This window comes from Lactuca sativa, chromosome 6, assembly GCF_002870075.4.
Source record: "Lactuca sativa cultivar Salinas chromosome 6, Lsat_Salinas_v11, whole genome shotgun sequence".
In the NCBI taxonomy this organism is placed as follows: Eukaryota; Viridiplantae; Streptophyta; class Magnoliopsida; order Asterales; family Asteraceae; genus Lactuca; species Lactuca sativa.
In genome coordinates, this window is record NC_056628.2 from 166,468,200 (window position 1) to 166,482,738 (window position 14,539).

Here is a 14,539-nt window from a genome sequence, read left to right on the forward strand (position 1 = left end):
TTTGGCCATCGACATAATCCTCCACTCCTTGCCTTCCTGCTACAATCAGTTCAGGATGACCTACCATATGAACAAAGAGGAGGTCTCCTTGAGCAAGCTCCAAGGGCTCTTGAGGATTGCTGAGAGCAACCTCAAAGACAAATCCGTTGCACCGTCCCCTGCTGTGGCCGCTCCTGTGATGGCAATAGGTCAAGGAAAGGGCAAAAAGAGGAAGGCTCCATGTAAGAGCCACCATAAGGGGAAACCCCGTGATGGTTCGTCCTCAAGTGGGACCAAAGCTGGCTTCGTTAAACCCTCTTTCGATCCTAAAGAAGCAGAGTGCTTCTATTGCCACCAAAAGGGCCACTGGAAGCGAAGCTGCCCTCAATATCTGCAGGACATAAGAGATGGGAAGATCAAGCCCACATTTGCAGGTATGTATTCTATTAAATCTAATAACTCATCATTTGCTACTTCATGGGTTCTTGATACAGAATGTGGTTACCACATTTGTTCTGATTTACAGGGCCTAAAAAGAAGTAGGGAAATGGAGCATGGGAAGATGAACCTGATTATGGGAAACAGAAGATCATCGCCTGTGACCAAAGTCGGTGTTTATTCTTTAGTGTTGAGTAATGGGTTAGGAATAGATTTAGAGAATTGCTGTTATTCACCAGATATGGAAAGAAACATTATTTCTTTTCGCGGGTTGTTTAGACAAGCTTTCAGATATTCTTTTGATAATAGTAATGGTTCTATTAATGTTTATTTGAATGGTTTCTTTTATTTCAATGCATTACCTTGTAATGGGATTTATGAATCTGTGATGATTGTTGATAATTTTGGAAATAATGTTTTGAATATTGATTCGTCTACTAGTCTAGACAAAGCATGCTTGTGGCATTGTCGCCTTGGCCATGTCAACAAGAAACGCATAGCCCAACTCCAAAAGGATGGAGTGTTGGAGTCATTCGACCTTAGGGAAGATGACACGTGTGAATCTTGTTTACTTGGGAAGATGACCAAGTCACCCTTTACTGGCACTTGTGAAAGGGGTAAGGGTTTATTGGATCTCATACACACCGATGTATGCGGGCCCTTTAGATCCACCACAAGGGATGCTTGCCGCTTCTACGTGACTTTTAAAGATGATTATAGCAGACATGGATATATCTACTTAATCAAGAAAAAGTCGGAAACCTTTGAAAAGTTCAAAGAGTTTAAGAATGAAGTGGAGAATCAGCTGGGCAGGAAAATCAAAATGCTTCGGTCAGACCGAGTAGGAGAGTACCTGAGTCTTGAGTTTCACGACTATCTAAAGGAATGCTGAATTGTTTCGCAATTGACGCCTCCAAGGACACCACAATTGAATGGTGTGGCTGAGAGACGTAATCGGACCTTGTTGGACATGGTTCGTTCTATGATGAGTCGGACTTCGTTACCAATAGCTTTCTGGGGGTATGCCTTAGAGACTGTCGCCCACATACTTAACTTAGTTCCCACCAAGAAGGTTTCCAAGACTCCTCACGAGATGTGGACGGGGAAGGCTCCCTCGTTGGCACATATCAAGGTCTGGGGTTGCGAGGCTTTCGTAAGACAAGAGACTCACGACAAACTAGAACCTCGTAGTGAGAAGTGTTATTTCATCGGCTATCCGCAGAAGTCTTTTGGCTACCTTTTCTATAGACCGAGTGAAAATGTTGTCTTCGTTGCTAGAAGAGGAGTTTTCCGAGAAAGGAAATTGATAGGCCAAGAAGACAGTGGGAGGCAAATTGAACTTGAAGAGATTCAAGATCAAAGCGATGAAGGAACCTATGACACTGGCACTCAACTTGAGGAGGAAACTCCTGTTGAACCTGTTGACGAGTCCCTACCTCTTCGACGTTCCACTAGGGCTAGTGTTCCACCCCAGTTTTATGGTTTTCATATTACTACTGAAGAGGATACATTTATTAGTGTTAGTACACTGGTAAATTTGGATGAACCTAGCAGCTATAAGGAAGCCATGGCAGGCCCGGAGTCTGCGAAATGGAAAGAGACTATGGACAGTGAGATTCAGTCCATGTACGACAACCAAGTTTGGAATTTGGTTGATAATGTACCGGGTCGTAAGACAGTCAGGTGCAAGTGGATCTTCAAGAAGAAGACGGACATGGATGGGAAAGTGCATACTTATAAAGCGCGATTGGTTGCGAAGGGCTTTACTCAAACTCCCGGAGTTGGCTATGATGAGACATTCTCACCAGTTGTGAAGATAAAGTCTATTAGGGTGATGCTTGCCATAGCTGCGTTTCATGATTATGAAATATGGCAGATGGACGTGAAAACCGCTTTCCTTAATGGAAAGTTGGCTGAGGATGTCTACATGAATCAGCCAGAGGGTTTTGTCGATGCGAAGCATCCAAATAGAGTATGCAAGCTTGAGAAATCCATTTATGGATTGAAACAAGCATCTCGCAGATGGAATCTTTGTTTTGACGAGAAGGTTAAAGAGTTTGGCTTTCTGCGAAGCGAAGATGAATCTTGTGTGTATGTCAAAGCCAGTGGGAGTATAATAAGCTTCCTCTTATTGTATGTCGACGACATACTACTCATAGGAAACGATGTCCCAACCTTACAGGAGGTCAAGTCCTGGCTTGGGAAATGTTTCGCTATGAAGGACCTCGGAGAGGCTGCTTATATACTGGGAATAAGAATAGTTAGAAACAGGGAAAAGAGACTGATAGGACTCAGTCAGGATACATACTTGGAAAAGGTACTAAAGTGTTTTAGTATGGAAAATTCCAAGAAAGGGGAGTTGCCAATCCAAAGCAATACCAAGCTGAGTAAGACTCAGAGCCCGAGTATAGAGATAGAGATAGCTGATATGAGTCGAGTACCTTACGCTTCCGCAGTAGGCTCTATCATGTACGCTATGACTTGTACTCGCCCTGATGTGGCCTTCGCTTTGAGCATGGTCAACAGATATCAAGGGAATCCTGGTAGAGCTCATTGGATTGCGGTTAAGAATATTCTTAAGTACCTTCGGAGGACCAAGGAATGGTTTCTAGTCCTCGATGGGAGTGATGACTTAAGAGTAAGAGGGTACAATGACGCTAGTTTTCAGACGGATCGAGATAACTTCCGATCGCAGTCAGGCTGGGTCTTTACCCTAAATGGAGGAGCAGTGACTTGGAAAAGTTCTAAGCAAGAGACCGTAGCTGATTCAACGTGCGAATCAGAGTATATTGCGGCGAGCGAAGCGTCAAAGGAGGCTATATGGTTGAAGAACTTCATTGGAGATCTTGGAGTTGTGCCATCCATAAAGGAGCCGATGGAAATTTTCTGTGATAATGAAGGAGCGGTTGCCTTGACCAAGGAACCGAGAGATCATGGTAGATCTCGACATATTGACAGAAAATACCATTTCATCAGACATCGGGTAGAAGAGGGACTCCTCGTTGTGAAGAGGGTATCATCAGAAGAGAACCCAGCAGATCCCCTTACGAAGGGACTGAGTAGGTTTAAACACTTGCAGCACGCTAGGAGCATTGGGCTGAAGGATGATATAAGTTTGGATTAGATAGGAAACGTGTAATAGATAGTTTGTACTTGACATTCGATGAATAAATAAAATGTATTATTTATGAGTAAAGCTACTATCTTGTGTTGGTTATTTATCTATTGTTTCCATTTTGCATGTTTTGACTTCCCGAATGATATGATTATTCAAAAGGTCCACAGTCGGTCATATTTTGGAAGTAGATATGAATGAAGACTGTCATGAATTGTTTGTAGACTGTCTGAAAGGTTTTAGACATAGCAAAGATTTGCTGCAAAGTTCATGAGTGCTTATGAATATGAATTGAGCATTGGATTAAACCCGAGGTTGCTGTATCACTTAGTGGTGTTTTATCTTAAGTGATCGCAAAACGATAACATCATATAGTCTTAAAACTTAGAGATATGGTTGTTGTTTGCTGGTTGGTTGTACATTGATAATGTGTAAACGCATCAGTAACTTGATGTTAGAAAACATATTATTGTGTATGATCCATTAGTAAATAATAGATGCATATGAGTCGAAGTTGATCTGTTCCTTTTATTCTATGAGGATAAAAGTGATATATTGGCCACTTGATGATTTGGTTTGACTTATGTGTCGGGCCCGGTCAGAATGAGGTTGATGTGTTCAACTAAATTCTATGTCGAACAAATCGGAAATCAAGAAAATACTGCTGGACAATAAGCATTGTCAGCATGATATCCAGAATAGAGGATTATACGATCCCTTATCTAAATGACAAGTTGATCAGAGTTGACAGCGAAGTATAAGAGCTACGATTGCTAATCGGATTCTGAAGTCATATGTTAGATATAGTTACTAGACTTATCCAAGCGGGAGACTGTTGGAATAGTGTCTAAGCCCGTAACTATATTTGGTATGTACTTGACCCGGTTATGCATGGTCCTTTTGGGTTGCCTTCTCCAAAGCAACTTGACAAGGTAATTTAAGGAGAAAGAGAGAGTATTATGATTTATTAATATATTATAAGAATAATATATTAAAGGAGAAATCATATTTATTTAATTAGTATTGGTCATAAATTAATTAGGAATTAATTTGGTGGTCAAAAGAGATTAATTGAATAAAGGGGTATAAACTGTCAAATGTATGATAGTTGAGTTTTAGGTTAAGGAAACCTAATGGGCTTAAGGGGGAACGAAATTATGATGGGTATCCATCATATTTTCGTCCAAGGGCCTTATTCCAGAAGGTTCCATGGGCTGCTTGGTGACTAAGCTGTCCATTAGGTTTAGAGTGAAACCCTAGTAACTTGTAAGTATAAATATGACCCCTAGGGCATGAATTCGGCCACCACTTGATTCTAAGAGTACCCTAGGCCGACTTCTAGCCTCTCTCTCCCTCTCTCATATTGCCTTCTTGCTTGTGGGGTTTGTGAACCATTAGAGGAGTTGCATTTGTGACTCTAGGCTCAAAAGAAGAAGATATACAAGATCTAAGCCAACTATTGAAGAGGTAAACATCTAGATCTGATTATATATGTTATTTTGTTGTTTATATGCTAGATTAGGGTTTGTAAGTCTTGGAATCAAAGCATGTTCAATAGTGAAACCTAGATCCAAGCATTAGGGTTTGCATGAGCACATAGGAATGTTTCTTATGCTTAAAACCCATCAATTAGTTGTTTTGTTGATTTGTGTTTTTAACAATTAATACATTGTGGTTTCGAGAAAATGTGATATTGAGTTTTATGTGATTTAAAAATGAAAATTTTATTTGAAAATTTATGGTGTTACAATCTCGACCGCTCTCAGAGCCTTTAACATAACTAGATCGCCTCGTAGGCCCTACCATCTATCTGGACCGCTCTCCGGGCCTTCGGCATGACTGGACCGCCTCGCAGGGCCTACAATCTATCCGGGCCGCCTTGGGTATATTGGCCTTCAGATAAAAGTTGCTTCTATAAAACGGCGATGTGGTTTTTTCCTTGTCAAATCTTGAGGTTTTTATTTATTTATTTATTTTATCAAAGTAGTGTATTTTAAAAAGATATTTACCAAAATGGTGTGGTACAAAAAAAGTTACCCAAATGTGTACAGAAAAAAAGTTTGTTACCTAGATGTGTACAAAATAATTTAAAAGGACAGTACCATGTTACAGTCGGTTATAATGGTCATATTTGAACACTTCCAAAAGTTTGTTATCTAGATGTGTACTAAAAAAAATAGTTACCAATATATGAACAAACCGAAAAATTAATTACCTTAATAAATCAATTTTCCACATAAGTTATTGATCAGAGTATGTCTCATGTTTGCAGATTTTCAAAGTAAGTTTGGTTACAATGAAGTTGAGAGTATGTCTCATGTATGCAGATTTTCAAAGTAGGTTTGGTTACAATGAAGTGTGCGATTTCGTTTGGAAATGCGTGTGTGTGTGTGAGAGAGAGAGAGAGAAAGAAAGAGAGATGTCATTTTATATAAGACGAACACAAAAACCAACCAAAACCGTTGACAGACTTAGGCTGGAGGGAGTGTCCCTTGCCACCATCTCGCCAAGGATGCCAAGACTACCCCTATTAAACATGTTAAAAGCCTCGCCAAAGGAGGTATGTTAACCGTGTAATGAGATGAAAGAGAAGAGAAAGGGTTCTGGTTGACTGTTTTGTTCCAAAAGAAAACTTATTAAAATAATATATCGTTGGATGCTACAACTTTCTAACTTTTACAACTTGGATGCTACCATTCTCTCCATCTTATGTGGCTTCAAAAAATCTGATGTGACAGCATGTTAAACATGCTACCTCTATATCGGACGAAATTGTGATAAAAAAAAATATTTTTAATTGAAATCATTATATTTTGTAAAATACACTGACCATTTTTGTATACTACTCTAAATTTTATATTCATATTTAATATAATCATTTATAAAAAATATAAACAAAAATCCATTCTAATAGAACAATGATGATGTATTACCTCACTGATATTTTAGCATACCCCCAAATATTACTCCCTCCGTCCCAATATTATTGTCCACAAACAAAAAACACACAAATTAAGAAAAACATTAATTACCATTACCTTTATATAATAAAATAACAATTTTGTCCTTACTTTGCATTTAATGTTCAATTAAATGTTTAGTTGGTTAACTAATAATGAGAGAGTATTTTGGTAAAAATGTTATTTATTTTTAGAAGTGGACTATTATTTTGGGACAAATCAAAAAGGAAAGATAGACTATAATTTTGGGACAGAGGAAGTACGTATCAAATGAAACACATAGAAACCGTTTATGAAAATAGTTTTCTCAAAACATAAACTTCCATAGCATAAATCGACCAAATCAACGAAAAGTACAATTCAATTCCAATCATGACCCTTATTCAATAACAAAGTTAAAAGTGAATGACCCTAGCCGTCCTCTCCAAATCCAATGTTACAACTTGCAACATAAATCATGTGCTTAAAATCCCACTATGCATTAATCTAATTCTCCTTCTAAGAAACCACCGTTTTCCTTAATTAATTTATAATTACTTTTCTGTAGAATTATCCGTATAAGGTGCATGAACCTTTCCCAATTCTCCCACCTATATAAACCTCTTCTCAATTATCAACAGAAAAACAGTATCATATTTTGCTTAGATTGCACCCGAACTTAAACTATTTGATTCCATTTTGTTTAAAGATTGATGGGAAATAATGGGTTTGATTCCGATTTTGCTCTTCTTGAATCTATTCGCCGTCATCTGTTAGATGATTCCGCCATGAATTCCGACAGTGGAGCTCCACCGATGTATTGCCGGACTAACACCTTGCTTCCTTGCTTTTCCGACACCTGGGGTGAATTACCCTTGAAACAGAATGATTCTGACGACATGTTAATAGCTCGGTTTCTTCACGAAGCGTTGGATTTTGAATGCCTCCCGTCGCCGGCAATGACAATGGTACCTATTACAGCCACTGTTAAGTCGGAGCCTGAGAATTTTGTGGGATCGCCGGTGATGTCCAGTTATCAAGCGGAATCGCCGCCGGAGACTGCGGGAGTGGATGGTGTGAACCAGCAGAGAGGGAAACATTACAGAGGTGTGCGGCGACGGCCATGGGGTAAGTTCGCGGCGGAGATTCGGGATCCGGCGAAGAACGGTGCTCGGGTGTGGCTGGGGACATATGAGACGGCGGAGGACGCGGCGTTTGCTTATGACAGGGCAGCATATAGGATGCGTGGTTCTCGTGCTTTACTAAATTTCCCACTCCGAATTAATTCCGGCGAGCCGGAGCCAGTAAGGATAACCTCAAAACGGAAGGCAACATCGCCGGCAAGCTCATCGGAAGATGGATCGCCAAACAGGACAAAGAAGGTGGCAACAGATCTACGTGGCAGATAGTTAGCGGTTGGTTGTTGCTGACTAGGACTGTTGTTCAATTTTTGTTTAGTTTTTTTTTTTTTTTTTGGTCGCGTGTAAATGGCTGTGTTTTGTGCGTAAATGATAAATTTATTCTTTCATTAATAATTAATTATTGGAACTCCAATTATTAACGAAAATTCATTGAACGGATTTACACATTCAACAGGAAATGATTTACAAACAACCGTTTTTATTCATATATAACAGTTTTTTTCTGTTTATAAAATAAAATATACAAATTCTAGGATATAAAGAAACACTGTTGAGCACTGTTGTATTTATACAACAGGTCTCAACATATTTAAGCACATTAAACATGATTGTTATTTTTTCATTTGATTTTACAACGTTTATTTTTCAAAACATAAAATAATCTTAAGATATATAACGAGTCGATGCTTGCAAGTTTTATGCATGAAAAATGAAAAATATTCTGAAAATTGTGGTGTATGAGTTTGGAAAATTTTGACTCACAACTTAAATTAGAGTGGAATAAACTTAAATTAAATATTAAATGTATGAAAACGTGGTTGATAGCGATCATGACTTGTGTTTTTTAAGCATTACAGATATTAGAAACATTTATTTTATTTATAATTTTTTATAAAATGTTGCGTAAATATCAAGGGACAAACGTAAGGCTTCTAGAAGATGACGACGGATAAGGTAAATCTTAATAATTATAAAAAAAGTTATTCGAATATTAATTTTCATTCATTCATTAGAGGATTTTGAAAGAAAGGAAAATAACCGGCGACCTGTACTCCTGTAGGCCCACGTGCAAGTAGTAAATGCTCACGAACAAATGGATATGGCGCCAAGACTTCTATTCTTCTTGACTTTTGTTTTGACAAATATAAAACTACAATTAATATTTGGATCTGGGAAAATAACTTAGAGAGTTAAGGAAGTTTTCAAACCGTTTAAAAACTTTTAAATCATATTTTGTCTGTTAAAAAAACTCATCCAATTTAACCTTTTGTTTAAAAACGCTTAATTAAGTTATATTTTTTGTTCAATTTTATAGAAGTCAAAGAAGACTAACAGATGACATGACTTATTACCATATCGGAAAAATGACTTGTAAGACCAACGAAGTTTTCAAACCGATCAAAAAACATCAATCATATTTTGTATGTTCAAAAAAATCCAACGAACATAACCTTTTGAACAGACAAAACATGATTAGGGTGTTTTGAACATTTGAGAAACTTCGTTGGTTTTTTTTTAGAGAAAATGTTAAGTTCGTTGGGTTTTCTTGAACTGGCAAAACATGATTGAAGTTTTTTAAACGATTTGGAAACTTCGTTGGGCTTGTAAGTCATTTTCTCATTTCGATTCATACGATTAAGAAAGTATTTAGATACTAAAGTTCTTCATTTTGTATAGAGATTTTTGAATGGGTATTCAACTTCAACTATAATATAGAAAAAGACATTTTTATTGGTTTTATTAGTTCTTATTTTTGACGAACATAATGAGTATTTTTATTGAAGGATAAAAAAAGGGTTTCAATCCCCTCAGGAATGACTTGGAATATCATCTCTAATGGTTAATTCAGAGTTGGCCTAGATGGCGAGATGGTCAATTGTCTAAGGTCCAACACTTTAATTAAAGGGTAGGTCAACCATTACTCTTTTTATGAAAAAAATAAGATAGATGACAAGAAGCAGAAAAAAAGCTAAATTCAAATGCCCAATTTCATACATTAGTGAAAGTGAACGAAGTAATGCAAGATTATGATTATCGTTGTTCTTTAGAAAGTGGGTACGTGAAATCAAAAATGGAAAAATCAAATTGAAAAATAATTAACCTACAATCTATGAAGCTATCAAACAACAATCGAATGGATAAACAGAATACGAATGGATTAATCGATTAGGTTGTCTTAACTCCCAAGTCTTAATGGTCATAAATTACAATCTCATTACATATAGATAATAGAATCTTATTAACTTTTTTTTTTTCATTATAACATCTATAAAAATAAGATTTTTAAAGTTATAGTTATTAGATAATTACTTAAGGTCATCAATTCATAATAAGAAATATTGAATGTTTAACTAATTTATATATAAAAAGACGTGTTAGAAAATATTAATTTTGACACTATTATCAATAATCGTCTTTCTGAAAATCTAATAGTATTAATATTTTTAATAAATTAACGGATTTTTATAAATTGTTTGACTATATTTATATATTTGATAGTATTATTAATATTTTTGCATCTATAAAGCTAGAAATATACTTCTTTAAATTTGCATATTTTTTTAAATAGTTTGGCTACACTTATGTTTTTGAGGGGTATTTTATTTCCACTCGCAGGAGGCACAAAATATTTTTGGATCGACTAGGTTATGTTATAACCGGAAAAAGCTTGTCAATCACTATTTTAACATTTAATTAAATGATGTTTCCCATGGTTAACTTCTTCCAATAAATTTTAAAAATTTTTTAAACTAATTTATCATCAGCTACCTAAAATGTTCTATAAATTTTCTTTATTTAACTAGTTGTCATTTAAACATAAATTATATCTAAAATTTCACAAACAAACAAAAATATAAATACAACTATGTCGGGTCTTCATTTTATATACATAAAATCCGAAAAAATATTAGGTCATAATCATAAAAATAAATAATGATTGAAAATATTATATAATCGGTATAAAATATATATTTTATAAATGAATTATCATTAAATATTTAATAAAAATAATTAATTAGTAAAAAAGTAACAAATATTTTGTAACATCCTGAAGTAGAACTTTTCATTTAAAACGTTGTTAAATAAATAAATAAAACAATTTAACTAACAAAAAATAATCATATTTTTAGTAATGTAAAAGCTTAGAAGATTAAATGTTGGCATTACAACATTTGGATGTTAATGACTAAATGTGTCAAAGCGGTAAAAGTGTTGTAACGTCCCAAAAATAGGAGCCAAAATTTTCATTTTTAAACCATACAATTTGCAAAACATTAGAAATAAAACATTCACGGATCATGTCATTTCATTAAAGATGTTGCTTGTCTGGAAACCATTTCATAAAACATAATACTATCAGAGTACAAAACCCCAGAAGGATCCCAAAGTGCGGAATACAAAGCGTGTGTGTGATGTACCGCTACCGTGCCGGCTCCTTCCCCTTCGAAGAAGAGGTACCTGAAACCAAAACTGAAAACTCTAAGCACGAAGCTTAGTGAGTTCCCCCATCATACCACATACCATACAATCACATATCATACATACTGTCGGGCAATTCTGGGGTGCTCGACCTACTCGGTACGACCATTCTGGGGTGCCGACCTACCCGTGTCAAGCCGTTCTGGGGTGCTGACTACCCATGTCAAGTCATTCTGGGGTGCTGACTACCCATCGGTCCTAACAACCGATCCTCGGGGACTATTTCACCCCTACTGCTACTATCACATATATCATAACATAGCATATAAACATATCATCACATACTGTCAGACATATTTGGGGTATTTGACCTACCCTTCGGTCCTAACAACCAAACTCTACTACTATCACATATACATATCGTGCCAGATATCACAAAGACAATCATCTAACATACAACTCCTACTGGTGGGCCGGCATTGTGGCCGTAGACCCACTACTACTGGAAGGTAACTCACCTCGAAAAGTAGCTACCAAAAGTCTGACTGCTAGACGTCTGGCTGCTGCACCGGTAATCCTCTGGCTACAAATCCATAAACATAGATTAGCCACTCATAAATACCCTTGGTCAATTGACTGACCCAACCCAGGTCCAAGTCAACTCCTTGGTCAAAGTCAACTTCCAGTTGACTGGACTCGCCGAGTCATGGCACAGACTCGTCGAGTCCTTCTCATACTAACCCGATCCTACTCGCCAGGTCCCTCTTCCCACTCACCGAGTCACTCTTGACTCACCACTCGGGACTTATAGAACCGACTCGTGGTCCGACTCGCCGAGTCCAAGAACAACTCGCCGAGTCCCACGAGCAGACCTCCTACTCGCTTCCAAATCCTCATCAGAGCATCCTTTAAGAGGATTTGGAGTTTCTGGGACTATTGCTACACGTTAAATTGCTAATTTCGCGTGCAGATACGAAGGGTTGGACCTTCAACACTTAAACCCCTCTTTCTCAGTGAAAGTTCATATGACTCGCCGAGTTTGAAGAACAACTCATCGAGTTCCAGGCAATCTTCATAGGACTCGCCGAGTTCCACTTTGGGACTCGTCGAGTCCCTTCGACCCACTTCCCATACAGACCAAATCTGAGACATGCAACGCTTCAAAACCATAGATCCATGCTCCTAGGGCATGCTTATCACGTAAAGTTGAAAACTTTACGTGCATGCATGGCCCTATAAGCTCAAGAAGGCAAATCTAAGCTCTTTAAGAGGTCATACACTCAAAAGGGACCTCAATAACTCCAACCACAAAGACTTTATACTTTTAAGATGTCCATAAGATCCTAATCCGAAGTCCTTTTAGAACTTAGATCATAATACATGGAGTTTGAGGTTTTAGGGCTTGAAAACCACTAATTTGGGACAAAAGGGGGATCTAATGAACTAGTGATCAAGGTAAGAACTTTTCTACCTGAATGGATGCTCCTCACAGTGTAGATTCCGGATCTACTTCTCCTTCTTGCACACTTTAACCTCCTCTTCCTTCCTCTAAGCTCCAAACCTTCTCCACAAAGCCAAAATCACTCTCAAGAACAATATAGGGGCCAGGGTTTCTTTCTACAGCTCTCTGGAAGTGTTAGGGACGAAGGAGGCCAAGTTAGAGCATTTAAATAGGGTGCAAACACCCGGATTAGGGTTTTTGTCCAAACAGGGTCTACTCGCCGAGTCCGGGGACCGACTCGCCGAGTCCAAAGTTCAAACCCCGCGCCTTATCCCGCTCCTACTTGGCGAGTTGGTCCTTCAACTCGTCGAGTCCAAGGCAAAAATGCACAAAATTAAAATATTAAACACAAGGAGTACGTACCAGGAACCAGGTGCTACAAGTGTGTTTGACTAAATGGTTGACTTACTTAAATAACTTTTGGACTGGTAGTTCTTGATGTAACGATCCAAAAATCAAGGGTAAAATTTTCGTTTTTAATATAGCTAAAACATTGATGCCATTTATTTCAAACATTTCAAATCATCATTAAGTAAAACATTTATCAGATTTCATCCCAAAATCATTCGTTGCGGAAATCATAGGTGTGTGTACTGCGATCAATCCAAGCTCTTCACTTCCAAATCGATAATGCCTTAAACCAAAACTGTAAACCGTAAGCACAAAGCTTAGTGAGTCCCCTAAAGCATACCCCACACACAATCCACATAACACATATCGTATTAGCTGTAAAAAGCTATCTCTACCATTGGCACATATCAATTAGCTATACAAGCTATCTCGACCGTTAGCCATAAAGGCTATTTCTACCATTAGCCACAAGGTTATCTCTACCATCAGCCATAAAGGCTGTCTCTACCATTAGCCACAAGGCAATCTCTACCATCAATCATAAAGGTTGTCTCTACCATTAGCCATAAAGGCTATCTCTACTGCATATCACGCATACATACATATCACACACCTCTACATAGCAAGTATACCAACTATCATAAAATGGGCCGACCTTGGTGCCTTAGACCCATTGGTATGGTGAGAAGACTCACCTCTCGAACACTGAACTGATAAGTTGATGTCAGACATATCCCACACGCTGCTCCTTCTCAACTGCCCATAATCATCAAATGATTAGCTTGACACAATCCCATAAATACCCTCAGGTCAACCCTAATCAAAGTCAAAGTCTATAGTCAAGGTCAATAGTCCATATTGACCTTGAATCGCCGAGTACAATCATTCACTCATCGGGTTCCCTGCTTAACCCGCCGACTCGCCGAGTCACCCGAGGGGCTCGTCGAGTTCCTTGGTGTTTACGGCCATAAACCACCAACCGTATACCTTTGACCGTAAACCCATGGTCGTACACCCTTGGCCGTGAACCCTTTCGACTCGCCGAGTCACAAGAACGACACAATGAGTTCCCACATATTCGGTCCTTTCCAGTGGGATTTAAGGTCCCAAACTTCAGATTCATATTCTACTAGTGATAATACCACATAAAATTGCCAACTTTACGTTCATACTAAGTCTCATAATGCCCAAACCACATCAACAAGATTCTTACAAGTCCCAAATGCATGAATAAGAGTTAGGGTGCACCAAGGAGACAACTTTATGATGTTTGGGACCTAAGAAGTTCTAGATCTGGAACCATATCCTTGTGATAGGTCCAGATCCAAACTTAGTTCCATTTCCTCAAGAATGACCATAATCTCTACAAAGAAATCAAAGCTAAAAGTAGCAGATTAATACCTCGGACAGATGCCCAATACGAAATAGGTGCTAGATCCAGTGTTTTCCCTTTGATTCTTCTTCTCCAAACTTAGATTCCTTCCCAAATTCCCAAAATCAAGCTCCCAAATGCACACACTTCACACACTAGGGAGTTTGCGTCCGTACACAACTTCTAGGGTGTAAAATGGAGGCTACTAGGGCTTGTAATGATGTTTATATAGAGGGCAAACCCTAAAATTGGGGTTTTCCTTAAACAGCCATGACTCGCCGA

At 37.9% G+C, this 14,539-nt stretch overlaps 1 protein-coding gene across 1 annotated transcript; it reads left to right on the forward strand.

Moving 5' to 3' along the window:
• Positions 1-7,102: 7,102 nt before the first annotated feature.
• Positions 7,103-8,038, forward strand: LOC111905114 (ethylene-responsive transcription factor 1A). Its single transcript, XM_023900790.3, has one exon. The coding sequence runs from the start codon at positions 7,185-7,187 to the stop codon at positions 7,878-7,880; it is 696 nt and encodes a 231-aa protein (XP_023756558.1). The 5' UTR covers positions 7,103-7,184; the 3' UTR covers positions 7,881-8,038.
• The last annotated feature ends 6,501 nt before the right edge of the window (positions 8,039-14,539 follow it).

Coding starts and splice junctions, on each gene's coding strand:
- LOC111905114 (XM_023900790.3), top strand. CDS start 7,185: ATGGGAAATAATGGGTTTGATTCCGATTTTGCTCTTCTTGAATCTATT.